Raw genomic sequence first — 27,517 nt, forward strand, 5'->3', positions numbered from 1 at the left:
ACTCGCTAACACAACAACGCTCGTGTGGCTATTAGCTCATAGCCAGTAGTATAGCCGGTTATAGTATATCTATTAGAGGTTTTCGTGTAGAAAGTGCAGTAAGGCCGCCTCGTAGTGCTTGGCCGCGTGCATAGCTCGGAGGGAGTGTCGCTCGCCAGGGTAGATCTGTGGGGGGAAAGAACAGACGTGGTATTAGTTTAAATTGGCTATATTTAGTTCTTACTTTTTCAATTTAGTAACTACTTTTTTTTGTTGCACCTTTCTACTAGTTTTTTCTGTACCTCCTCTAGGTTGGCTGCTGTAATGCTTTTAGCATTAAGTCCGCCATTTGTACACTTATATTTCATATTTGTGCAATAAATAAATAAATTTGACGGTCGAATGGCGTAGTGGTTAGTGGCCCTGACTGCTATGCCTTAGTTAGTTTGTATCTATCTATGTATTTGTGTAGATATATCAGCTGTCCGACACCCATAACACAGGTTCTGCCTAGCTTGGGGTCGGATGGCCGTGTGTGAGATGTCCCCAAATATTTATTTATATTTAAAGTATCAAATAAATAAATAAATAAAGTTAGTATAAAAACTAACAGTTAATCATCATCATCATCACAACCCATCACGTCCCCCCCCACTGCTGGGGCACGGGTCTCCTTCCAATAAAGGAAGGGTTTAAGGCCTAGTCCACCACGCTGGCCTAGTGCGGGTTGGTGGACCCCAACACAAGCAAGCTTGTGCTGAGAGAGTTGTCGGGTAAGTGGGAAACCCGACTGTCTTGTTTTCAAATAGCTAATACATAGTATGTGTTTAAAATCAAATACAACGATAAGGGGCAAACATATATGGGACCCGTACCCATTTACCAATAACGACCAAACGTATTTTTCTGATGACATAGTGCATAGGTCTTTATTGGTCGGTGGGTACATTCCGGCCCATATTCTTTGTGATATTTTCTTTCACGATTCTATCTATGAGTATCTATCTGTTTTGCTGACTGTACCTGCACGCGGTGTGGCTTGCCCAGACGCACCAGCTCCGCTAGCAGCGCCGTCGTGTGACAAAAGTGCACGTTTTCGTCCGCGAGACCGTGGATGATGAGGAGGCGGCCTTCCCTGTGGGTGGGAAGATTTAATTATATTCTTCTTCAATCGTGTAAAAGCTAACTCCCTCCTCCATTATATTAATTAAGAGACATGGTAAAATTACCTAGGTATTTTTATGAATATAGTTTTTATTGTAGTAGGTCGAAAATCTGAAAATTGTCCCAAATAAAAAATACGTGTCGAAATATCTTGGTAAACGCGTCTGAAATAGCTTTCATATTTCGAGTGTAAAACCCAACTAAACGTATAATTTTAAGACAAATCCTATTCAGTATTGTTTTTCAGTAGTTTGACTCAATATTTGACGAATGCATTATGAAGACGACCGAATGGCGTAGTGGTTAGTGACCTGACTACTGAGCCGATGGTCCCGGGTTCGATTCCCGGCCGGGGCAGATATTTGTTTAAACACAGATATTTGTTCTCGGGTCTTGGATGTGCCCGTAAAATGGCAATAGGCCCGCCCCCTATTACATTGGGACTAACATAACACTCTGGCGAAAAGTGGGTGCAGCAATGCACCTCTGCCTACCCCGCAAGGGAGTACATTAGTACAAGGCGTGAGTGCGTGTGTGTATGAAGCATTGCAGATATATTTCACATCGCTAAACAAAGTTTTAGGTGCATTTTAATGCCATCGTGCTATTTTAAACCGAATCCGACTGTGCTACCACAAAAAACTTTAAACATTGTTTAACAGGTGTTTAAAACAAAATTTGACAGATTTTGTATGCGTGTGACAGCGCTAAACATCTGTTAAATACTGTCTAAGTTTTTGTGGTAACACTCCGAGTGTTTTTCATTCTGAATTCTGTTTTATCTTCCTGGAGTTTTATCTCTCGTGTGTGGGGCTTGTACATAATAAACAGACACTCACTGGTCGGGGAAGAAGGGCGCATGCGCGAGCACGCTAGCCCGTGCGTAGGCGTGCGGGGCGGCGTGCGGCGCGCCCATGTACCTGGAAGGAGAGCGGACCCATCAGAAGAAGAAATACAAATGTAACTCATATGATGTATCTTTATTGTTGTAGAAAGTATAACTAATAACAATATTTTTAACTTTGGGTGATTATACATATAGAGGGGCGGGTTCCGGGTTCAAAATTGGTATAGTAAACCTAAATGGATCGTCCTAGGTGGCTTAATATCTAGTCACCCCACAGGTATTTCACGCATAAGTCACCCTATTTCAGCTTCATTATAATCAACCCTCTATCAGACACTGTTGGATATTGGCCTTTTGTGTACGCCAAGTTTCGTTCGTGTGCCCCACTTGTCACAGTTTCGCCACCACCTAGCTAATGTCATCCAACTCATTTTGCAGAACCCTGTATAGACTAGTAAATAAGCACTTACCGCTCAGTATAAGCCGTGTCATACAGTCGCCAGCAGGTGACGGGGGCGCCCGCTATACACAGCTTAAACGTGTTGGGTCGGGTCGCTATGCCTAGCAGGGATAGGTAGCCGCCTGTGGAGAGAAAAAAGGGGGGGTTATTAGGGGGCAAATCATTAGAAGTTAGTGTAAAAACGGAACTATTTTCTTTTTGAGCTGGCATGGCACTTACGCCTATGGGAACGATACTTGGGTGGCCACATTTTAAGGAAGTGGCACCCCTATTTCATTTCTACTCTTTCTTGTCAGGCTTTAAAGGCAAGGGCATCGATTGGTTTTTTCTGTGTGTTTGCCATTATTTCATAACTTGATTTGGTGGTCGACACTTTCAATTTTTATCCCTGATTTCCCATTGGTTACCTTTTTCTACTACCAACTAATAGCCAATACAAAGAGTTTTTAAAAAAAACACTTCACAACACGTTATGCTTTAACAAGATGTAACCAACATATAGACGATGCTGCTAAGCTTACGTACAGGTTTTTAGAATGAATTACTTGGTCTTTTGTTGTAACTTTTATTTACATTGTGAAGTATCAAAACAAAGTGACATAAATATAGTTTTCTTCGTAGGGTGAGGCCACACGAACGTAATTTTTAAACGTAATATGTGCGTCACCCTCAAACTGTGCCTTATAACAAAGCGTCGTCGTCAGCATAACAAATGTGAGTACTGACCGTAGCTCCAGCCGTGTATGGCGACGCGTTCCATGTCGATGCAGCCCGTCTCCTTCGCAAGCCACTGCAGCACCTCCACCTGGGCAGAGAGACGAGGGGTTAACATATTAATATTAAATACAGTCAGACGAGGGGTTAACATACTAAAGTAAAATAAAATGCAGTGAAATACGCTTCTGTGCCTAATTCTATACCGATATAAAATTTTAAGTTAGTTAAGTTGTATATTGTATAAGAGGAGGTAGCTGTAACTCTGTCAGTCTGAATAATAGTTTTTATTAATATATTTTTTATTAATACTCGGCGTAAGTATCCTAATGAACATTCATTCCTGACGTGCGTCTACGAGTTTGAGACAATATGGCCGAATGGGAGTGAACGTTCATTCTGTGTGCAGACCGTTCACTTTTCGTTCATTTGGAGTGAAAGTGAAAGATGCGAATGTCAAAATCCTACATCGTTGGAGCCTGGTTACCGGTGGTGGCTGGATGAGGAAGGCCGAGAGCCGAGTGTTGTGGCGCTCCATGGGAGAGGCCTATGTCCAGCAGTGGATGATTATTGGCTGATGATGATCCACTTATAATATACTATGTTTTCTCCATGGGCAACTGGATGCCAGATACCCTGTGGGACGGAGGGGGAGGGTCGGGTCACCTGGTCGTCCAGCTCGAGCTGGCCCAGCTTGCCGCGGATGACTGCCTCCCAGGCGCCACCACGCTGCACCCTGGAGCCTGCGAGGGGACGGAGGAGGGACGGGGGGGACACAGACCTGGTCGTCCAGCTCGAGCTGGCCCAGCTTGCCGCGGATGACCGCCTCCCAGGCGCGGCCGCGGTGCTTGGAGCCTCGGGAGTCGATGGAGACGACGCTGAAGCCGCGAGCCGCCAGCATGTGCATGCGGAGCTGGCGGATGCCCTGCAAGGGGAGAGGGGTTAGTGAATAAGTGAAAATATGTGAGACAAGTACAGTCAGCTGTATAAGTAGCTAGACTTTGTCAAACTAACAAACTTTCTATTCATTCTAACATTGATGGTTTGCACACGTAGGTATTTTAACTGACTACTGTTTTATCTGTATATTACTGGCCGTTTAATAACCACATAGAAATACGTAGAAAGTAGTTGTAATTGCAATCAATGATTTTTCCCAAAAAAGTTCTCCAAGGTTTCAAATACTGCAGAACATTCACCTTATAGGCTGAAATCCTGGACCTGCTTTTACAGAAGGACAAAATTTTAGTCACTAAAGAGAACCCTACTAATCTCTCATCTTATAGCTATTATTAGTGACGCCTAGTGGTGATGGCACGCGTAGATTTGAGCTCCGGAGTGGCTTAAACCTTGGAGACACTATCAAACTCTCATAATCCTAACAAAGTAATCTTAAAAAAATACATGAATTTCTTCTGAAAACAATCTTAAACCCTAAAAAAAACACCAGAATTCTTCCCAAAACTGCGCTCCAAAGTCTCAAATCCCTATAATCCTGCAGAACTCTTCACCTTATAGCTATTAGTGACAGTCTGCACCTCGGGCCCTCCATACACATGTAGCACCGTGGGCCGGCGCCCGGGCCGAGCGCCGCGCCACAGTGTACAGTACGCCACGGCGCCGCAGGAGAGGCGACACTAGTGTCTGAGCTACGGAGTGTCTTAATGAATACATACATAGAGACATGTTCCAACTCGCAAAATCCTAGCGATATAATATAATCTTGCCGAAAACGCTTACGATTATTGAAAAACACTAAGAATCTTATACAGTACTACATGAATTTCAGCTAAAAGCGCTCCTAAAAAAACAATAGAATTCTTCTAAAAACGCTCGCGCTTCTCAAAATACCAGAGGAATCCTAAAAATTGTGGGATTTCTCCTATAAACGCTCTTAGACACTTAAAAACCACCAGAATCCTTCCAATTTCCTCCAAAACCCGTCCAAATTCCGCCATTTTTGGTCCTGCTTATACACAGTAACCCTATAAACCACTTACCTTATAGCTATTAGTCACGGTCTGCACCTCGGGCCCCCCATACACATGTAGCACCGTGGGCCGGCGCCCGGGCCGAGCGCCGCGCCACAGTGTACAGTAGGCCACGGCGCCGCAGGAGAGGCGGCACTAGTGACTGAGCTACGGAGTGTATTAATATGTGGAGACACGGTAAAACTGTCTAAATCCTGACTATATACCATTGAAATCTTGCCAAAAACGCGTCCGATAGTAATAATACCAGAAGAATCCTAAGAATTACTGAAGATTCAACTAAAAATGCTCTTAAAGCCCCTAAAAAACACCAGAATTCTTCTAAAAGCGCTCTTAATGGTCGAAATACCCATATAAACTAAAAAAAATGCAGTAATTTCTCCTAAAAACGTTCTTACATATCTAGAAAATAGCAGAATCAAAAGTACCTAAATCGTCGAAAACCTGGATTTTTTAAACCATCTTTTACACAGTACCTAACCCTATAAAGCCTTACCTTATAGCTATTAGTCACAGTCTGCACCTCGGGCCCTCCATACACATGTAGCACCGTGGGCCGGCGCCCGGGCCGAGCGCCGCGCCACAGTGTACAGTAGGCCACGGCGCCGCAGGAGAGGCGACACTAGCGTCTGAGCTACGGAGTGTCTTTATACCTACTTGGAGACACGGTCAAACTGTCTAAATCCTGACTAGGTATATACCATTGAAATCGTGCCAAAAAATCTCCCGATGATTAAAAAGTCCAAAGAATCCTTAAAATTTACATGAATTTCCCCTAAAAACGCTCTTAGACACTTGAAAGACACCAGAATTCTTCCCACAATCGCTCTAAATGGTCGAAAACCCCCGAGGAACCCTACAAATTACTGCAATTTCTGCTAAAAACGCTCTTAGACACTTCAAAGACACCTGTCCAAGGTCCAAATCGTCCAAAACCTGGATTCGTTGTAGCAGCTTTTACACAGTAACCCTACTAAACACTCACCTTATAGCTATTAGTGACGGTCTGCACCTCGGGCCCTCCATACACATGTAGGACCGTGGGCCGGCGCCCGGGCCGAGCGCCGCGCCACAGTGTACAGTAGGCCACGGCGCCGCAGGAGAGGCGACACGCGTAGATTTGTGGAGGGGGGATGTCTAGCACTGAGAGGGAGTTTTCTGCGGAGAAATGGGTTGCATTTAGCAATATATAATTCTGCAGCATAGCGTAGCGATCAAATCTGGGTCTCAGGTCTCTCTAAATTGACGAACGAACGAACGAGAATTGTCACGCAACTGGCACGCTTAATAGAAGGAGACAGAGTCTTGCTTAGCGCTTCTGTTTAGTTTTTTCTATGCTTCGGAGCTCTGCGCGTGCATCAGCTTGGCGATTGCCTGTTCGTTAATTTAGAGAGTGATCCCCTTGATGTAAATTGTTTGGATCTGATTCATGTTTGACGGATAAGCGATGCTTTTATTTATTTAACGTTTATAATAACGTTTATAATATAACGTTATTAATTCTTGATTGCTAATTGGTAGCAGAAGTGGCTTTAAACTAAAAAAGACATTAAATATATTTCTTCCTCAAAGACGGCGATTGGCCCCGCTATAAAGCTGATTTGTCGAAACAGATAGGGTGTGATTAAAAAAGGACGCTAAAGTGGTAAATCTTGAAATACAATATTTTTTTGTAATGGCACAAAACGATAGTGAGCTCTTGTTTTATTTGTAGTGAAGAAGGAAGAATAAAGCTACAATTACTGTTAATACCTAGTTTTATAATAAATAAGAACCATACCTTTAATAAGTCTACTAGTCTCTATGCAGTCGTCGTCGCCGTCGGCGGAGCGCGAGCTCTCGCGCGACCCGTTCGAGCTGCACGACGTAGACTCTGGAATATAACACATACACTATTAGAGAAATAAAGAAAGCAGGAAGATTTGCAAACAACCGACAATCGGTGACCGACTCTTTGCAGCTGAAAAATAGAAATGAAGCGCCACAAAACTCTTCCCAGCCAGCGACTACCGGCTTCTTTTCTAAAGTTGTTGGTCCAGATGGGTCATAGGGCGTCCACGTGAAGCTTACTCTTTTTTTTGTGGTCTCCAGCTCTTCTTTTCTTCCGTTTACCATTCACCCCATCAGTAAACCGTTCCTCGACACAATACCTACCTACAATACCTCAATGACCAGACATCTTTTTATCTTGACTAGCCTATTATTTTGTTTTTTTAATTAAATACTATTTTATGAACCTTTGACTTGTGTGTTTTTTTTTCTTTTTATTTTTTTTTTCAAATTATTGTGATTTTTTGTATATATGTGGGATGTGAGAATGGAACGTCATGACTTGAGTAGAAAGGAACGTAAGGTGAAGGTTTCTAATAGTTGTCAATTTATAAATTCCTTGTAAATAAATTTGCACGCCATAAGTATGGCAAAACATAGAGAAACTAACAATTTATATTTAAGACCCTTGTATTACTAACCTATGTTTACAAATAAATACTTTGACTTTGACTTTACTTTGACACTTGCAACTACCCTGACTGCTATCTACAAAGTCTATCTCTCACCTGGCGCGCTGTCCAGCAGCGTGGCCTGCAGCAGCAGCGCGGGCGGCTGCAGCACGCGGCACACGCGGGTAGTGGGGAGGGTGCTGATGTTGGAGCTGGTTATCACGGCGTAGGTGCAGTCCTGGGGGAGAAGAAGTGGGTTAATATGCTATTTCGAATGTGAGTAAAATGAGCCAGGGCAGTGAGTACGCCGAAAATATTTAAAGAACAGTTGTTATGTCGCAGGCATCTGTTTGAATCTCCTTTTTGATTGAATCACTAGCTCGTTCATTGTGATGGCGCTATTCAATTATATGACTAAAGGAAAACTCGTCACGCCGTTGAATGTAACTTTTGACGTCTTGACTGAACATCATTCAGCGAAGTCGTTGAATGGAATTTGTAATGGTTAGGGTGAACATGACCAGACAAGAGCATGGAAATCAATAGGCAAAATGCCCAGTCATAAAGGATATATCACAGACAGTAAAATTGCTCAACATAAGCGCACATAGCACATCGGGAGGTTTATGCATCCATATTATAACGTCTTTTGACAAGTTGGGGGACATTGGCAGAATTCACAGCGCTGTATAAATATAATTGTAATTATACTCTGTGGTGGGTTAAAAAACACAAATTGGCGCCCAACGTGGGACAAGAAATCTAAGATTGGCGCCCAACTTGGGACATGTAATGTATGAACTTTTCTCTTACCTCATCCATATCCACAGTACAACTGTGCCCCACAGTGGTCAGTAGGGTCACATTGTCAGGCTGCGGCGGGTCGTAGGACGCCACGTAGAGGTGTTTCTCTAATGGAGTCTCGCGGAGGCCCACGAAGTAGACTAGCTTGCGGGTTTCGTCCACCTGGGAGGGGGGAAATAGGGGGTTGATTAGTTTTATAAAACTAACTTTTGTTAATAGTATCTTAGGACTAGGCCTAAAACCCTTTCTTCATTAGAAGGAGACCCGTGCCCCAGCAGTGGGGACGTGATGACTAGTGATGGGATGATAATCAATTGGCTATTTTATAATGGGGGGCCTACTCAAGTAACTGTATCAACTGTTTGGACAGCTTCAAAATTGTTGTAACTTGTCAAGCAACCAAACCAACTAATGTTTGAATGAATGAATACGCGGATTGTGAGTTTGTTATAGCTTACTTATAAAGCTGACTGTATTTAATTAAAAAAACTTTCATTAGGAAATTTTAACAACATCTTTTTGTTTTTGTTGGTAATAATTATTACGATGCGCCGGCGCCGTTAAATATAGTTAAATATTGCAGAAGGCGTCTTTTCCGTTTAGGAGTAATTTCGTGATTTTCTCAATGGAACTTTTTCAACTCATAGCCCGTGAGTCTATGTTTTACGACTTTTGAAAATCACGAAAAAATGCATGTTGGACACTTTTGCAACCCTCTGTAGGTATATTCCCCCCGCTCACCCAGATGTGTCGGCCGAGCATCTCCCACTCGCCGGCGGTGACGGCGCTGCGGGACACCACGTCTGAGGCCAACCCGCAATCTTCTGTCACCATCTGAACCACGCCTGGGAAATAATAAACTCAAAATCAAATTGAAATACTATCAAATAGTGTTTTTCATCGTCTATATGCCAAATGTACAAGGGTGTACCTGAGAGAGAGCACTGGACGTGTACGTCCTGTAGGAATTTCGCCCCCTCTCAGAATAGAACCTCTGCCAAAAATGGAAGTTTAAAGGGTCTGTGTGTCTATGGGAGCGTAGCTCATAAACGGTTGAACCAATTTTTGATTAGTTTCTTTGGGACGTAGGTAATGTTACCCCTATTGCTCTTGGTTTATCTGGGTGTAACTCAAAAACAGATGGACCGATTTGGACGCGGGTTTTTGCTTTAGACAGGTGACTTAATAGAGACTAATTTAAGCCATGTTTTATAAAAATTATGGCTCGGAGCGGTATAACCACTAGATCCTCAAGGACTATTTTGTGTACTATGCACCAGGGTATAACTCAAAAACGAATGAACGGATTTGGATGCGGGTTTTTGCTTAGACAGGTGACTTAAAAGATACTATTCTAAACTATATTTAATCAAAATCCGTCCATCCGCTCAAAAGTTACACCTCTTTTTACTCTCATCCATTCATTCGTTCACTTACCTGTATCACTCATATTACTATTATCCCTCAATCTACAGGTATAAAGATACAGGTGCAAATGCCCGGTGCTCTCCGAAGCCCACAGCAGTCGCATCATCCCCGGCGGGGAAGGCAGGAAGTGCAGGATGTCGTGCACGTTGATCCACGCGTTCGGGGCGGTCTCTGTTATTAGCACCTGTGGGGGAGATAGTAATAATTAGGCAGGGTGGAATTTAGGGTTATTTTTATCAAACTGTACGGGCCTTACCATCAAAACATAGCCATAATATCCCAAACGCTGTCAGTTTGCTGTCAGACACCTCATAAATGTGTTTTGTTTTGATTTAAATACCTATTAAACAAGGTTTTTTTTGTTTCAAACTATGAGTAAAACATATTTTATAGATGCATCATGTTTTTATCTGGACTCATATGTATATTGTTTGTGCTAGCTTTGGAATTCACTCACTCACCTGTTCACTCCTCACCCCGTCTCCCACACAGTTCACATTAACATTCCCACTGTTCCCACCAGCGCCCTCTGTCGCCGGCGCGTGCTCGTAGTGGAACTCCTCGCTGAACTGCTCCGGAGGGATCAGGACTACTATATTTAGCCCCAAATTCATAGAGCTTTTTGACACTTTACAATAGGTTTAAAATTGACGTTTTGATATACGTATTTAATGCTTTTGACCGACGTAAAGAGTCTAAATTCATGTGTTTCAATGTAAATTTTAAGCTTTTTGTATATTTAAAATACGGTCTATAAATTATAATACTAAACACTAACCTGTTCGCTCCTCACCCCGTCTCCCACACAATTCACATTCACACTCCCACCAGCGCCCTCTGTCGCCGGCGCGTGCTCGTAGTGGAACTCCTCGCTGAACTGTTCTAGCGGGATCAGCACGAGTTCCAGACGCTGCTGCTTGCGGTCCAGGAGTTGCACCCACACACTCTCATGTCACCGCCATTGTTGTGCCTCAGTTTTTAGAAGGCGCAATCAGACGGTTCCTTCGATTCGATTTTTCCTACTAATATTATAAATGCGAAAGTTTGCAAGTATGTGTGTGTGGTTGTTACTTCTTCACGTCAAAACGGCTGAACCGATTCTAACGAAATTTAGTATGGAGTTAGCTGACACCCTGGATTAATACATGGGCTACTTTTTATCGCGGAATTCCCACGGGAAAACTCTTTAAGGCGAAGTGAAGCTCGCGGGAACAGCTAGTATTTTATATTATAAACAGCCGTTTTGAAGTGATGAAGTAACAAACATATACGTTTACATACTCACAAACTATCCCACTATAATATTAGTAGGATTAAAGTATAACACATAACTCTCACCTGTTCACTCCTCCCCCCCTCTCCCACACAATTCACATTAACATTCCCACTATTCCCACCAGCGCCCTCTGTCGCCGGCGCGTGCTCGTAGTGGAACTCCTCGCTGAACTGTTCTAGAGGGATTAGCACGAGTTCTAGGCGTTGTTGCTTGCGGTCCAGCAGTTGCACCCACACACTCTCATGTCGCCTCCATTGTTGTGTCTTAGTTTTTAGAAGGCGCGATCAGACGGTTCATTCGAGGGAAGGGTTCATTATCTTTTCATTCCATGTTCAAACGACAAAATGGCCGAATGCCAATAAACGTTCATTCTGTGTGCAGACCGTTCACTTTTCTTTCATTCGGAGTGGCAATGAATAATGAAATAATGAACGAAAAATGAACCGTCTGATCCCGCCTTTATTCCTACTGCCTATTTTATACTTCGATGAGATAGATAAAACACTAACCTGTTCACTCCTCACCCCGTCTCCCACACAATTCACATTAACATTCACACTCCCGCCAGCGCCCTCTGTCGCCGGCGCGTGCTCGTAGTGGAACTCCTCGCTGAACTGTTCTAGCGGGATCAGCACCAGTTCTAGGCGTTGTTGCTTGCGGTCCAGCAGTTGCACCCATACGCTGTGGGGGAAAACGGGGGTTAATAAGCAAGTGTTGGATAAAATTCAACGATGGCGGCTAATATTATGGAATTGTATTCAGCCATTTTATTATTTAACTCTAGTTATGAAAAAATAGTTACATTTTTGAAGGCTGCCCAGGGCCAGCTTACCAAATTGTGCGAGTTGTTTCGTGAAAGGGTAGCAAAACTTGTATCCATCGATACTGACACACTTTCATGTTAATAATTTAAGTAGAATGTGAGGAAAAATACAATGAAGAGAAAAATACATTGAAACCAACAAACTCCACTGGTCCACTCTGCTGAAATCTAATTACTTTGTTAATTGGAAGTAGGTAAATAAAAAAACGTCTTCAGATATAGATTGGAGATAGTACTCACTAGTTCCCATCAGGCGTCCACCCCACTCTGGCCAAGTACTCGAACCACGGGAAGCTTTCTTGCAGCGAGCGGCGAAGGTCCCAGGTTCGAATGTCTGTGACTTCGAGCCAGCCGGTCGAGGAGTCTGATGCTGTGGGGTAGAGGGGGTGAGGTTATATTTATGTGGTCGGGGGTTTTATAAGTATTCGGGTAGGAAGTTGTACTTGTTTATGCAATAAACGATTGAGTATTGAGGGTCGGGTTTTTCGCTGATATAATGAACAAGAAAAGGTAGCAAATTCTAAATGCTCGCTTGCTGGGTAAAATAATAGATTTAATTGAAAAATAAACTCTTTTTTAATTGTGTTATGACGCTTCACTGACGGGCGACTTTGAATTTTGCATAAAAAATACTACTTGGCATTGGCGTCAAACTGTATGCAAAAAAAAGCGTCTGATGGAATCACATAATATATTATGTACAGGAAAAGTTAATAAATTATACTTACAAAACGCTGATACTATCAAACAATGAAAGGTATTGTAAAAAGGGTAAGTATACTAAGCCGAAAGGGAGCGACTCAGTGGGGTCATACTGGAATTTTTTTGTTCTACGACTTTTGATGAAATGAGCGAGAACCTACCCTTTTTTGCAACACACTGTATATATATTTTTAGCTATACTCACAGTTCGCGTCCCCGCCTTCGTGGTGCGGCGTCGGCTGCAGGCGGAACGTCGCCATGCGCAGGATGGACTTGGCGTTGGGCGTGCCCGCGCGGGGGAACCTGCGGATAAAGATAAAAATCTATTTATTGCACACGAAAGTAGTTACACAAAAAAAAACAAGAAATTATATACTTAGCACAATAGGCGGTATTGCAATATGCTAATAGTCATGTGGCGACTCTTCCGCCACACTATCCGCTACCGCTTATGCCGCTTGGACCATACGCACAGATCACGCCACCCGGCTAGAACAATAGCGGACCGGCTCGCTCGACCCCCCGCGCGCCTGCCTCACCTCCGCCCGCCGGCCACTCCGCGGCCCGGCGCGGGGACTACACACTGCGGCTCGCGATCATCCTGCATACACGTAGTTCCTTACTCGCTTAGCGCTTGGCTTTTGCTTATTAATATTTATTGCCTAATATTCAGTTTGTTATATTTGTAACTTAATAGTGTTCGTTGTGAATAAATTAGCTTTAACCTTTATTCGCGCCTTATCAATTCGCCGCTAACTCCATCAGTAGAAGCATTAACTACCCTCTGTTTCGAGTTCGATTCTCGAAGCACGGAAACAGCCACAAGCAATCTACACTGGTGACCCTCGACTACAGAACGCAGCAGAAGATGTACGGAGGAGGCAGCGGCAAGTCTTTCGAAGAGCTGGGTTTGGACCTAAATTTATTTGGTACGTGCAGTGCTTTAGAAGGTGCCGGTGGTACAAGTGACGAGAATACAGCGAGTGGTGCAAGTGCAAAGAATCCAAGCGGCGGAGGCAGATCAAATCCAGGTAATCTAACCCATACTAGTTCGAGTAATTTAGCCTGTGGTCCAAGTACAAGTGGCAGCGGAGATAGTCGATACCCAGGCGAAGTCAGTAAAGTTGGGGTTAAGATGCCGCCGTTTTGGAGAGACGATCCAGAAGTATGGTTCTGCCAGGTGGAATGTCAATTCGCTTTAGCTGGGATCACGAGTGACATAACCAAATTTAACACGATTGTTGGACAACTGGACTCAGACTATGCCGTGTTAGTTAAAGATTTAATAAAAAATCCACCTGCGACCGGTAGGTATGCAAAGCTACGACAGGAGATAATTAGGCGGCTGTCCTTCTCACCGGAAAAGAAGACGCTGCAACTAATCCAGCATGAAGAACTTGGTGATCGCAAGCCATCTCAATTTCTTTTACATTTGCAGAGCCTAGCCGGTCCTGACGTACCATCCGACTTCATCAGAACCATATGGACTAGCAGGTTGCCGACGAACGTGCAGGCCATCGTAGCGTCCCAACCGAAGATGGGCATCGAGGACCTGGCCGAGCTCGCTGACCGAGTGCATGACATAGTGCAGCCTGGTATGTCAGTGGCCAGTACGTCACGCGCGCCAGTATACGCGCCACCAAATGCAGGTATGTCACTCGAAGGCAAGATAGCTCAGCTGACAGTCATGGTGGAAGCACTATACAGACAGCAGAACGACTACCAAAGCAACCACCAGAGCAGACGTCCTCACAGGTCAAACTCCCACAACCGCCAACGATCGCGCTCTCGCTCCCGCTCTCGCCAACGCCCGGAGAATCACCCACACTGCTGGTACCACTACACATTCGGTAATAAAGCCAACAAATGCTCTCAACCTTGCACTTTCAAGCAGTCGGGAAAACAGGAAGGCAGCTACTAGTGGCCGAAAGTGGTTGCCCCAACTCAACAGGCCGACTATTCATCACAGACCGCAAATCCAAACAACAATACCTCATTGATACAGGCTCAGACGTGTGTGTTTTTCCTAAAGCAGCCGTCCGGACTCTGCCAAAAACAAAAACTAGGTACCAACTGTACGCTGCGAATGGCACCATCATAGCCACATATGGATACCTAAACCTACATCTAGATCTGGGACTGCGACGAGACTTCGAATGGCGATTCATCCTTGCTGACGTCACGAAACCGATTATCGGTGTTGATTTTTTAGGTCATTACAACCTTCTTGTCGACTGCCGGAATCAACGACTAGTGGATGGCATCACCTCACTCATCACACCCGCACATCAACATCCTGGCATTGATGAAATAAACTCCGTCCGTACCACGATGGAGAGCACACCATATCACCAACTGTTACGTGAGTACCCTGACATTACCCGTCCTGCTGGTAAGCCCGGTGCTCCCAAACACAACGTGGTCCACCACATACGCACGACGCCAGGTCAACCAGTCGCCAGTCACCCACGCCGCTTAGATCCTGAAAGGCTCCAGATTGCTAAAAAGGAATTCGATGACATGCTTCTAAGTGGCACAGCTCGCAGATCAGACAGCCCCTGGTCATCACCACTACATCTGGCTCGCAAGAAAGATGACGGCTGGCGACCGTGTGGTGATTACCGGTCATTAAACGCCCGTACCATCCCGGATCGGTATCCAGTGAGACATATCCAGGACCTCGCTTGCCAGCTGGCGGGTAAGCAGGTGTTCAGCACGATTGATTTAATTAAGGTGTACAATCAGATAAGGGTCTTCGAGGACGATATACCGAAGACAGCAATAACCACACCGTTTGGGTTATTCGAATTCCCGATGATGACGTTTGGTCTTCGAAATGCCAGTCAAACATTCCAAAGATTTATCGATGAGGTGCTCAAAGACTTCGAGTTCTGCTACGGATACGTAGACGATATTTTGGTCTACTCAGAATCAGCTGAACAGCACCAGCAACACCTCAGAGCATTGTTTCAGCGACTGCAGGACTATGGCGTTCTCATCAACACAAATAAATGTGTATTTGGACAGCCAGAAGTAACTTTTCTTGGATACTCTGTTTCAGCAACCGGTGTGAAGCCACTTCCAGAGAAAGTGAAGGCCATACAGGAGTACCCGGTGCCCAAGACGGTGAAGGAACTCCGGCGCTTCCTCGGAATGATGAATTTCTACCGTAGATTCCTCCCTGGAGCTGCAGCCACACAAGCTTCTCTAAACGCCTTGCTCTCAGGTCCCAAAACAAAAGGATCTACGCCAGTGCATCTCACGGACGAGCAGCTCACATCCTTCGAAGCGTGTAAGTCAAGCCTATCACAAGCCACTCTATTGGCTCACCCAAACACAGACGCTGAACTCTCCATCCAAACTGACGCTTCTGACGTAGCGATTGGTGCAGTACTCCAGCAACGCTGCAAAAATGCATGGCAACCGCTAGCCTTTTTCTCGAGGAAGCTCAGCCCATCACAGGTGAAGTACAGCCCGTATGATAGAGAGCTACTGGCCATATATGAAGCAATTCGTCATTTCAGGCATATGATTGAAGCTCGAGCCTTCACGATATACACCGACCACAAGCCGCTGACATTTGCCTTTCACACGAACCGTGATAAATGCTCGCCAAGACAATTCAGGTACCTAGATTTTATTGGTCAGTTCAGCACAGATATCCAGTTCGTCGCCGGCAAAGACAACGTGGTGGCTGATTCTCTCTCCCGCATCGAAGAAATCTCAGGAACATCCATTGACTACCAGTCCCTTGCCCGCGCTCAGGAAACCGATGACGAACTTCAAGAGCTACTTAAGGGTGGATCATCGCTAAAACTTGAAAAAGTCACCATACCAAATACTGACTCTCAGGTATATTGTGATATGTCCATGACTCAACCCAGACCATTCATACCTATAACATTTCGCCAACAGGTATACAACGCAATCCACAACCTCAGTCACCCCGGAGCAAGAGCCACTGCACGATTAGTAGCACAGAGATTCGTTTGGCCGGGTCTCAAAAAGGACTGTCGACAGATGGCTAAAGAGTGCCTACAATGCCAACGATGCAAAGTCCACAGACATACCAACGCTCCTCTTCAAACTTTCCCTCTCCCTACAGCTCGCTTCCGGCATGTCCACATGGACATCGTCGGCCCCTTACCGTTATCTTATAGTTACAGGTACTGCCTCACCATTGTCGACCGATTCACCCGTTGGCCTGAGGCGTACCCCCTGCAGGACATCACTGCTGAGACGTGCGCATCCGCCTTCGTGTCCGGCTGGGTGGCCCGCTTTGGCTGCCCGGAGCACGTCACCACGGACCGCGGCCGGCAGTTCGAGTCGCACCTCTTCAAGGCGCTCGCAGCTCTCCTGGGGACCACTCACCACACCACAACTGCCTACCATCCTGCCGCCAATGGTCTCGTGGAGAGACTTCACCGGCAGCTCAAGGCCGCCATAGCATGCCACTCACACGCGCGCTGGACAGAAGTGCTGCCCCTGGTACTCCTGGGCATCCGCAGCGCGTGGAAAGATGACATCCAGTCGTCGTCAGCAGAGCTCGTGTACGGGGAACCCCTACGTCTTCCAGGTCAATTCATCTCTCCAGCATCTACCAGACCCGAAGACGTCACGGAATTCGCCAACCGGCTGAAGAATCACATGAACCAGATCGCTCCACATCCCACGTCAGCCCACAACACAAAGAGGACATTCTTCGTGCCAAAGGACCTCAACACATCCACACATGTCTTCATGCGCCAGGGTCCAGCTCACCGCTCGCTGCAACCAGCCTACACCGGTCCTCACAAGGTGCTACGAAGAGGACCCAAAACCTTCGACCTAGATGTCAACGGCAAAAAGCAGACTGTCACCATCGACCGAATCAAACCTGCGTACATGGCTGAGGAAAGCAGCATTCCAGAAACTCCAACGGGAACTCCAGTAAGGAAGACGAGAAGTGGTCGTACGGTCAGATTCCCTGATTACTATCGACCGTAGCAACGGTCTCAGCGGGGGAGTGATGTGGCGACTCTTCCGCCACACTATCCGCTACCGCTTATGCCGCTTGGACCATACGCACAGATCACGCCACCCGGCTAGAACAATAGCGGACCGGCTCGCTCGACCCCCCGCGCGCCTGCCTCACCTCCGCCCGCCGGCCACTCCGCGGCCCGGCGCGGGGACTACACACTGCGGCTCGCGATCATCCTGCATACACGTAGTTCCTTACTCGCTTAGCGCTTGGCTTTTGCTTATTAATATTTATTGCCTAATATTCAGTTTGTTATATTTGTAACTTAATAGTGTTCGTTGTGAATAAATTAGCTTTAACCTTTATTCGCGCCTTATCAATTCGCCGCTAACTCCATCAGTAGAAGCATTAACTACCCTCTGTTTCGAGTTCGATTCTCGAAGCACGGAAACAGCCACAAGAATCTACAGTCATATTTTCCTGACAACCATAATATGTTATATAAGAAATGAATGGCAAAGAAGGGTTTAAGGCTGAGTGAAGTGACTAGCAAAATGCGCTGACGAAACTGAAAGCATAGTGATCAAATTTTAGTATTTCCCTTGGTTCTTTGTTGAATACGCTCATTAGGTATAGCCACGGTCATACAGCCACTATAATCTACTCCGGCACAGAGCTTTGACCTCAATATCACTTTTTTCACACTACGGCGTGTGTAAATATGTCCCCATAACTTTAAATAAAAATGAATTGATGTTCGTTAGTCTGCTTAGAACAGCTGAACCTATTTGTCTAATTTTAAAATATTAAGAAGGGTAGGGTAGCGTAGCATAGGGTATTGTAGGGATAGGGTAGTAGAGTAGGGTAGGGTAGGAGGCGGTATGAAATTCGCCGGCCCAGCGAGTATTATTATGTATGTTATAATGGTCGACCATTCGACCAGCTCACCTGAACTCCTCCACGTCGCCGCTGCTGCTCTGCGCGGACGGGAAGCTGAACAGCTTCACCTCGCTCTCGTCCACCTCCTCGTACACTATCCGGTACACGTCGTCTGGGGACAATAAAAATTAATGTTAGGTAAACAAAGAAATAAAATTATATATTGTGTTCATCCGGCTCGAAGGATCATGAAAAGGCTTGGAGCCTTATGATCGGATCGCTGGTAGTAGAAGCAATGTTTGTTTGTATAAGAAGAGAGGTTATTAACATGTACCTAAGAAATCTTAATAACGAGATACAGATTTCGGCATAGTGACATCTATTGATACCTATTTGACAACTGAACATATTGTCACAACACACAGCCCATAAACCATTCGCGGTATGCCATAGGCCCCCTTCCAGACTGGAGGATTATTTATTTATTTACAAAACATTTTCTACCAGTCAACCTGCAGGTATATTATTAGAGCCATAATCTGGGACCCTCAGCACAACAGCAACATATCACATAGTGAACCTGAATACCCTAGGACGCCACGCAAGACGCGCACGTCTAAACATTTGTTTTGCGTCGATTTATTTTAGCTGTAGTTTACTTGTTTAATAATAATTCGATTACACAAAGATTGTTGACATTTTGTGCCAAGTAAGGAAAAATTGATAATACTGAGAATTTTAATTAAATAAATTAAGGTTTTGACCGCTCTAAAATTGGAATTTCCGCCTTCAGAATAGCTACCAATAACAACATTAGATTGAACTCCATACACTAACCGTTTCTGACGGGCTGCCACCAGAACCCCGTGTAGCGGGAGAACTCCTCCTGGGTGACGTAGCACGGCACGCCCGCCTGCCTCGGGTCCTCTGTGTACCTGTAACATTTAAACCAAGTGTGAAGGTGCTGTGTCTGTCGAGGAACCGATTTTCGGTGTTTTTAGGAGTCGCCTGTTCGAGGTTCTTGGGGTAACTGCAATGGGAGAGGAAGGGTTGGTGAAGATGTTGTGTGTGTTGAGGAACCGATTTTCGGTGCTTTGACAAAATAGGCCGTTAGCCTATTCCACGTAATCAACGTAAAGCGTTGAACAAAAACTCTGTCAATATCGGAAATGTGCAAAAGACATACTCGTCTACACGTTTGTTAAAAAAATAAAGTATAGTAGCACGGCACGCTCGCCTGCTTCCGGTCCTCTGTGTACCTGCAATGGGAGGAGGATGTGGTGGTGAGGATATTGTGTGAATACTGTGGCTAGACAATCGTAGCGAAAGTAACGAAAGATATGTACATACACACATACATACATGAAGATAAAAAATCAACACTCAACGTCCCTCTATACCTAATAATAAATGGATCTATCCATTTACCTGCCTAGCGAAGTATAGATAATAAAACAAACCTACGCAAGTAAAAGTGTCTTATTTAGAAAGACCTCACTACTACAACAAACCACTCGCAATACTCACGTAAGCCTAGTAGGGCTATGCGTGCCCCCGGCGCACAGCCACACGTCCCCCCTCGCGGCGTGCGCCACCAGCGCGGGGTCGTGGGGACACATGGCCGGGGTGAGCGGCGCGCCCCCGCCGGTGGGCAGCACGCGCGGGACTAGCGGCGTCTGGGGAGGGGGGTAAAGTTAGAACGGTTATTCTGGCAAAATATACCATAATGTATAAAATGTGTATTTAATAAGTGCAGTCAATATGTCACAAAGGGCCCTAAAAAGGTGCTTTCATATCTTTATCTAGCTTATATTAAGACGACCGAATGGCGTAGTGGTTAGTGACCCTGACTACTGAGCCGAAGGTCCCGGGTTCGATTCCCGGCTGGGACAGATATTTGTTTAAAGACAGATATTTGTACTCGGGTCTTGGGTGTTGATATTTATATTTAGTATCTATCTATCTATGTATTTGTGTAGATATATCAGCTGTCCGACACCCATAACACAGGTTCTGCCTAGCTTGGGGTCGGATGGCCGTGTGTGAGATGTCCCCACATATTTATTTATTTATTTATTCTACTAGCCGTTTCCGCAAGCTTCGCTTCGCCTTAAAAAGTTTTCCTGTGGGAATACCGTGATAAAAAGTAGCCTATGTGTTGTCCAGGGTGTCAGCTAACTCCATATCAAATTTCATTAAAATCGGTTCATCCGTTTTAACGTAAAGAAGTAACAAACATACATACTATTGTGTATTTGAACAGTCTCATGATAATTTGTATTAGAGGGTACTTTAATAATAAATCAGTTTGGCTTCAACTTACAATATTGTTGTATCTTTTAATGGCGACTTCGGTAAATTAATTGTTTTTGTGAGGATAATGGCGTCAAATGTATCTAATATTGTGTTTCCCGGTCAGTTTAACCCAAAGACTGATAAGTGGTGTGAATACAAGGAGCGGCTACTGTGTGCACTCGACGCCGCGGGGGTTTCCGCGGAGCCGGCGGATGAACAAAAAGCGCGATCATTGTTCCTATCTCAGTGCGGCAAAGATACTTATTCACTAATAGTGTCGCTCCTAGTGCCGAAAAGACCGACCACTGTTGGGTTTTATGACATTCTCTTGGTGTTAGATAAATTTTATGAACCTGAGGTGAATGAAATACTTGAAGCCGGGAAATTTCACAAACGCCTACAAATACAAGGGGAGAGCGTGCAGGACTTTGTATCGGCCATAAGCCTCATGGCAGCTAAGTGCAACTTTGTAGATTTGAAACGACAGTTACGGGATCGACTAGTGTTGGGCGTGCGAGACGATCGCCTGCGTCGCGACCTGTTGAAGACTACGGACCTCACGTACGAGAGGGCTGTGCAGCTCTGTCTCAACTACCAGGCGGCGTTCCATGACCTGTACCCCGACACTAGCGAGATGAAGCAAACTCCGTCCAGTGTCAGTGAACCTATGGACATTGGTAGAATAAAATCGATTGAATGTCGACATTGTGCACAGAATCATAAGGCTGGAGAGCGGTGTCCTTTCATGAAAGCTAAGTGCTTTTACTGTAAGAAATTTGGGCACATTGCCTCCGCCTGCATGAAGAAATCGGGCAAGGTGCATCAAGTGGGAGGTGACGACCAAGAAGTGGTGGCTTCTGAAGATATGATGGGTGTCTACGTCTGCTCGGATAATACTTATCGTGCACCAATAACAGCAGAGCTGACCATTGACGGCGCCAAGCTGAGCATGGAGGTGGACACGGGCGCCTCGAGGAGCATCATCTCTGAAGAAACCTACCGCAAGCTGTGGCAGGTGGCGCCACCTCTGCAATCTACCAATGTAAAACTAGTGACATGGACTCGTGAACCTTTGAAAGTGTTGGGTGTGACGCACGTGCGCGTGGTGCTAGGCAACAAGGAGGCCCAGTGTGAACTGTTAGTAGTGTCGGGTAAAGGGCCGAGCTTGTTAGGTAGGAACTGGTTTCAAGCGTTGTGTTTGGATGTTGCGGGACTGTGTTGGACTGATGATAAATTTTCAAGACTGATGAGTGAGTTCCCGGATTTATTTAATGAGACACTTGGTGAATATAAAGGTCCTGAAATCTCATTACACGTTCGTCCTGATGCAAAACCAAGGTTCTTGAAATCACGGCCGGTTCCATTTCCCTTGAAGAAACAAGTCGAAGAGGAGTTCAATCGGATGGTTGAGAGCGGCGTCCTGACTCCGGTGCGATACTTCAAGTGGGCGACCCCACTGCGGCTCGTCAAGAAAGATGACGGCGCGTTACGTATCTGCGGCGATTATCGGTCAACCGTCAATTCTGCCATTGATATCGATACGTATCCACTCACAGCCGCCGTCGAAGCCTTCGTGAACCTCAGTGGAGGAAGAGTCTTCAGCAAGCTCGACTTGAAGCATGCGTACCTACAGATGAAGGTGGATGAGGACACAGCAATGCTCTTAACACTGAATACGCCTCTCGGACTGATGCGAATGAACCGCCTGGCCTTCGGTGTGAATGCGGCTCCCGGGATCTTCCAGCGTGTGATGTCGTCGGCGCTGGCGGGCATGGCGGGCGTGGCGTGCCTGCTGGACGACGTGGCGCTGACGGGCCGCACCGCGCAGGAGCACGATCAGAGGCTACGAGCAGTCCTACAGAAACTGACAGACATGGGTTTTCGGCTGAATCTGAAGAAGTGTGTATTTGCTTCTAACAGCATAAACTTCTTGGGTCATACGATAGATGCTGAAGGTCTGCACCCGTCACCTGAAAAAGTGCGTGAAATTAAAGATAAACCGGCACCTACAAACAAAGCCACGTTGCGGGCTTTTCTGGGGCTGTATAACTTCTATGAGAAATTCCTGCCTGATAAAGCAACATTACTAGAGCCACTGTATCGCCTCCTCGAATCAAAGAGACCTTGGGTCTGGGGCGATGTGGAACAGAAAGCTTTTGAGGATGCGAAAAGCTTACTGTCATCTGATATGACTCTAGTCGGCTATGATCTGAATAAAGAGCTACTGCTCATTTGTGATTCATCTGAATATGGCCTTGGGGCCGTGATAGCTCACGTTATGGAAGATGGGTCTGAGAGACCAGTAATGATGGCGTCCCGAACCTTGCAACCGCATGAACGCAGATATGGGCAAATCGATAAGGAAGCGTTAGCCATCATGTATGGGTTGGAAAAGTTCCGTGAGTTCTTGATTGGGCGCAAATTCTGTATTATAACAGATCATAAGCCGCTAGTTGGACTTTTTAATCCAGATAAACCGATTCCTGACTTTATTTCACCACGTATGCTGAGATGGTCATTGAAACTTGGGTGTTTTGACTATGTCATAAAGTTTAGACCAGGCAAATTGATTGGGCAAGCTGATGCCCTCAGTAGATGGACCGCAGTAAATTGTTCTGGTAACAAGGAGAATGCCCTGGGTGAAGTGCTGTTACTGGCGGAGCAGCCTGAGGGATGGAACCTGGATGTAACTAGGATTGCGACTGAAACAAAAAAGGATCGCGTGTTACGTAAAGTTTTGTTTCACGTTCTACACGGCTGGCCACGTGCGAATACGGATCCAGAGATGCAGCCATATTGGACGCGCAGAGAGGCTCTTTCACACGATAAAGACTGTTTATTGTGGAGCAACAGAGTCATTATACCCCAGTCACTTCAAAAAGAAGTGCTAAAATTATTGCATGAGCCGCACGCCGGCATAGTCCAAACAAAAGCATATGCTAGAGGATACGTATGGTGGGCCGGTATGGACCAACAGATTGAGAGAGTGGTGGCTGAATGTGAAGCCTGCCAAGTCGTGAGAAACAACCCGCCGAGAGATCCTCAAGCCTGGATTGTTCCTGAAAAGCCATGGAGCCGAGTTCATGTTGACTTTGCTGGTCCGTTCCAAGGAAAAACATTCATTGTTCTTATAGACAGCTACAGCAAATGGTTTGAGGCTGAAATAATCCAATCTATGAGCAGTGGAACGGTTATAAGTGTTATGCGAAAGATATTTGCCTCACAAGGACTGCCGGATGTCCTGGTATCCGATAACGGTAGGGCTTTCAGTTCCGTTGAGTTCAACATGTTCTTGAAGAAAAATGGGATCAGGCACTTGTATTCCCCGCCCTATCACCCGGCGACCAACGGGCAGATTGAGAGGGCCATTCAGACATTTAAGAATAAGCTCAAGAAAATGAGCGAATCTGATATACCATGGAGCGAAAAGATGCCTAAAGCGCTTTATGCGTTGAGGACGGTGCCGAACAGCTGCACCAACAAGAGTCCAGCGGAGATGCTGAACGGACGCAAGTACAGGACGGCGGTGTCGGCGCTGCACCCCGCCGCCGCGCCCAGCGCCGCCGCGCGCCAGGCGGAGGCCGCGGCGCACAGCGCGCCCACGCGCACCTTCGCGCCCGCCCAGCCCGTGCTCGTGCGCATGTACCGGGCACCAGACAAGTGGCAGAGAGCCACGGTCGAGCAGGTGGAGGGACCGAGATCCTACATGGTGAGGACGGAAGATGGGGAGTTGCACCGGCGACACGCTGACCAGATGTTAGCTCGAGCTGTGCCGACTCCAAGAGCGGAGACTCCACCAATAGAGATGCACAGACCAGCTGTCTCCATGCCATCTTCACCTTCAACCTCTGATGAACCTATAGTGATACCTCCACCGGATATGTGGCCTGATATTATTGGCATACCTAATTCTTGTTGACTATAACTTTTGTTGATTCTTGTGTTTAGTTTAATTACTGTTGATTAATGTTTAACTTTATGGTTTAGTGTTGATTAACCGTCTGTCATTATATTGTCTGTTGATTGTGTGATAATCTGTTCTTGTTTATGTATTACTCTAATTTCAATCCTGTTCATTATGAGAGAAAGGTATATTGTGTATTTGAACAGTCTCATGATAATTTGTATTAGAGGGTACTTTAATAATAAATCAGTTTGGCTTCAACTTACAATATTGTTGTATCTTTTACATACATACACTCACAAACTTTTGCCATTATAATATTAATTATATAAGGAAGACACAATTCTGTCTGACCTGATGCAGCTCCTCCTTGTTCGGTGTGGCGACCAGCAAGCTCGAGGCACATGACAGCAGCACCCTGCCGCTCTCCCGGTGCAGCTCGTAGCTGGCCACCCCGCAGGCCGCCACCCGCTGCCTCTCCCATAGCAGCTGTTCCTCGCGCGACCACTTGCCGGAGGCCCCGAGTGCCAGGTTGGACTCTATGAATGGGTGCCAGGGGAGTCTGTAAGAGGGGAAATGTGAGTGTTAAGTATATTGCCAACTTGGTTAAGGTGCCTCCCCAAGTGATGTATCAAATCTATACAATTATGTCTGGTACACACAGGGCAGTTGACTGACAGCTAATCTGTTTGGTTAATAATTTCTCTCTCAAACTCTAGTCTATCTCTAATGGCTAGTACTCACTATCGTTATTACTTGATAGTTTTAATCGAAGTTAAGTAAAAATCTATGTGTGGATGCAAACTCACAGCTCGATTTAATTAAAGTAATTATGCCATGCGTTTTACTCGACAGTTTAGCTCCATTGATTTATACCGTATGTGAGTACAGGCCATTATGGTTCATCACTTATACACAAAAAAAAAAGATAATAATATTCATAAATAGTTTGAGCAGGCATAGCTGCATACATTTATATTTTTGTCTATCACACATCACACACTTGGCAAGCTTACAAGCTTCTGGCCTCAGAAACTACCTTGAATTTGACTTGATTCATAGCAGATAGCTTTTATCTAAGCATTGAATAAAATCTGCCCTAAATGTAGATGCTGAAACAGTCTAATCATCCACTTTATTAGAAATAAACAATGTTCTTAAACTACCTATATAAATAACTAATTTAATGCTGGTTAAATGTTGGTTTCTATGTCAATTTATTGTGGTAATGTTTTATATGTAATTGGGCTATTCAACTGCTAACATATACTTACTTTATACAGTTTTGAAGTTCATTCAACTGATACTATTGGAATTCATTCTGATAAGAATTTGTTGCTAGCTCATCTAGGTACTGTCAGGAATTGAAGGGGAGACTTATTAAAGCTTCGAACCACATAACAAGTATGGTATGGATATTGTTTTGTCCATGGATTATTATTGTGTATGTACATGGATTATTATTGTGTAATGTCTGAAGGTAGCAGCCTAATGGTTTTCATTTAAGAATGAAATCAGATTTATTTATTATTATACCCATTATCACAGACTTAATTAGCTGTTATCAACATAATAAAATATGTATGTGCAGTGATATAAACATTGTTATTCTACTGCCAAACTAGTTTTTATTGCCCAGCCTGAGTGTTACATCAATGCTTAAGTTTTGGATAGTAGAAAGTTTGTTACAACATTAATTATGCAGTACCCAGTACCCATCTAGATATCCTTGTAAATACTATTTAGTACAATAAATATACACAGGATAGCATAAGAATGGTGTCTCTGTTCCAGAGGGAAAGTCAGCTACCACATAGTTTTCTTAAATTGACTTTCAATGATCTAATATCACTAGATTTCATGCACTATACACTTCAGCATCTTCATACATCCTTTGCAACATATTTTATCCTGTTTAAACCCTTCAACTATCACTTCCTCATCCGGAATGAACGCATTCACTATCCAACCACTAAACTACACCACAACTTCAACAAAAACACAAATAAACTCACTTGGCAGTGCAAGGCTGTGGGGACGGAGTAACATCAGCGTACAACAAGGTTATCTCCCACCCGTTCTGCGGCGTCCTCAAGAAGTAGATCCTCATCTTGCCGTTGCTGAGTTTCCTGAAGGATATAGACATGGGGACCATCGTGGAGAGTGAGGAGAGCTCTTTTCGCAAGTCATGGACGGCCTGACGGACCTCGGCCCAGGAGTACTTTTTCTCGGGCGCCGGCACGTACTCTCCCGATGCCGCGCCATCCCCGGCCTCCCTCACCTCCATGTTCACAATCTCCATAAACAATTCAATCGCAATTGTGTCTACTTCGTTTTCTGGAGACCAAAATTCATAGTGATATAACCCGAGACAAAGGAACCGTGTTGTTACGCGACGTAAAGGTAGGTTCTGTTTAGAGAAATTCTAATGAGTATTTGCGTAATGTAAGGCTCATTATAAAATGTAATTATGTGCGTGATTATGTGAATATTTGCCGTAAATTAAGCCAACACATACGAATTTGACTTGCCAAAACGTTTTTGACAGTTCTTGTTTCCAAATTTATCGATGCTAGCTTCAGTTTGGTTTTGCAGTACTGACAACTTTGCAAACTGACATAAACACGAACACAGAATATGTAGACTAATGCGCAATCAGTTATTATTCTGAGATCTACAAAATACTTTGATTCCTGCGAGCTATCCTCGCTCTCATAATGAGAGTCTCATTCAAGTGTTAAACTAAAATCAGCACAGCAGCTAATCCATAGACATAAATGTAGTAGCGTATATAGTAGTAGCTAGTATATTAATGTTTATTCATACACATAAATGATATTTTTAAATTTT

At 44.9% G+C, this 27,517-nt stretch overlaps 1 protein-coding gene across 1 annotated transcript; it reads right to left on the reverse strand.

Moving 5' to 3' along the window:
- LOC105391146 (dipeptidyl peptidase 9) lies at nt 1–27,263 on the reverse strand. Its single transcript, XM_048629879.1, has 20 exons — nt 26,683–27,263; nt 25,022–25,229; nt 19,996–20,144; nt 19,306–19,403; nt 18,538–18,640; nt 12,835–12,932; nt 12,168–12,297; nt 10,607–10,772; nt 9,838–10,012; nt 9,142–9,245; nt 8,410–8,562; nt 7,714–7,834; nt 6,936–7,028; nt 6,141–6,313; nt 3,946–4,089; nt 3,177–3,255; nt 2,461–2,572; nt 1,983–2,063; nt 1,003–1,114; nt 1–165 (listed from the first exon to the last, which is right to left on the reverse strand). The coding sequence occupies exons 1-20, from the start codon at nt 26,967–26,969 to the stop codon at nt 73–75; spliced, it is 2,679 nt and encodes an 892-aa protein (XP_048485836.1). The 5' UTR covers nt 26,970–27,263; the 3' UTR covers nt 1–72.
- Nucleotides 27,264–27,517: the final 254 nt, after the last annotated feature.

The sequence above is a fragment of the Plutella xylostella genome, chromosome 24 (genome assembly GCF_932276165.1).
Source record: "Plutella xylostella chromosome 24, ilPluXylo3.1, whole genome shotgun sequence".
Taxonomy (NCBI): Eukaryota; Metazoa; Arthropoda; class Insecta; order Lepidoptera; family Plutellidae; genus Plutella; species Plutella xylostella.

Coding starts and splice junctions, on each gene's coding strand:
- LOC105391146 (XM_048629879.1), bottom strand. CDS start 26,969: ATGGAGATTGTGAACATGGAGGTGAGGGAGGCCGGGGATGGCGCGGCA. Junction 19,404..19,995: donor CATAGCCCTACTAGGCTTAC/GTGAGTATTGCG, acceptor TAAATGTTACAG/GTACACAGAGGACCCGAGGC. Junction 2,064..2,460: donor GACACGGCTTATACTGAGCG/GTAAGTGCTTAT, acceptor CTCTCCTTCCAG/GTACATGGGCGCGCCGCACG.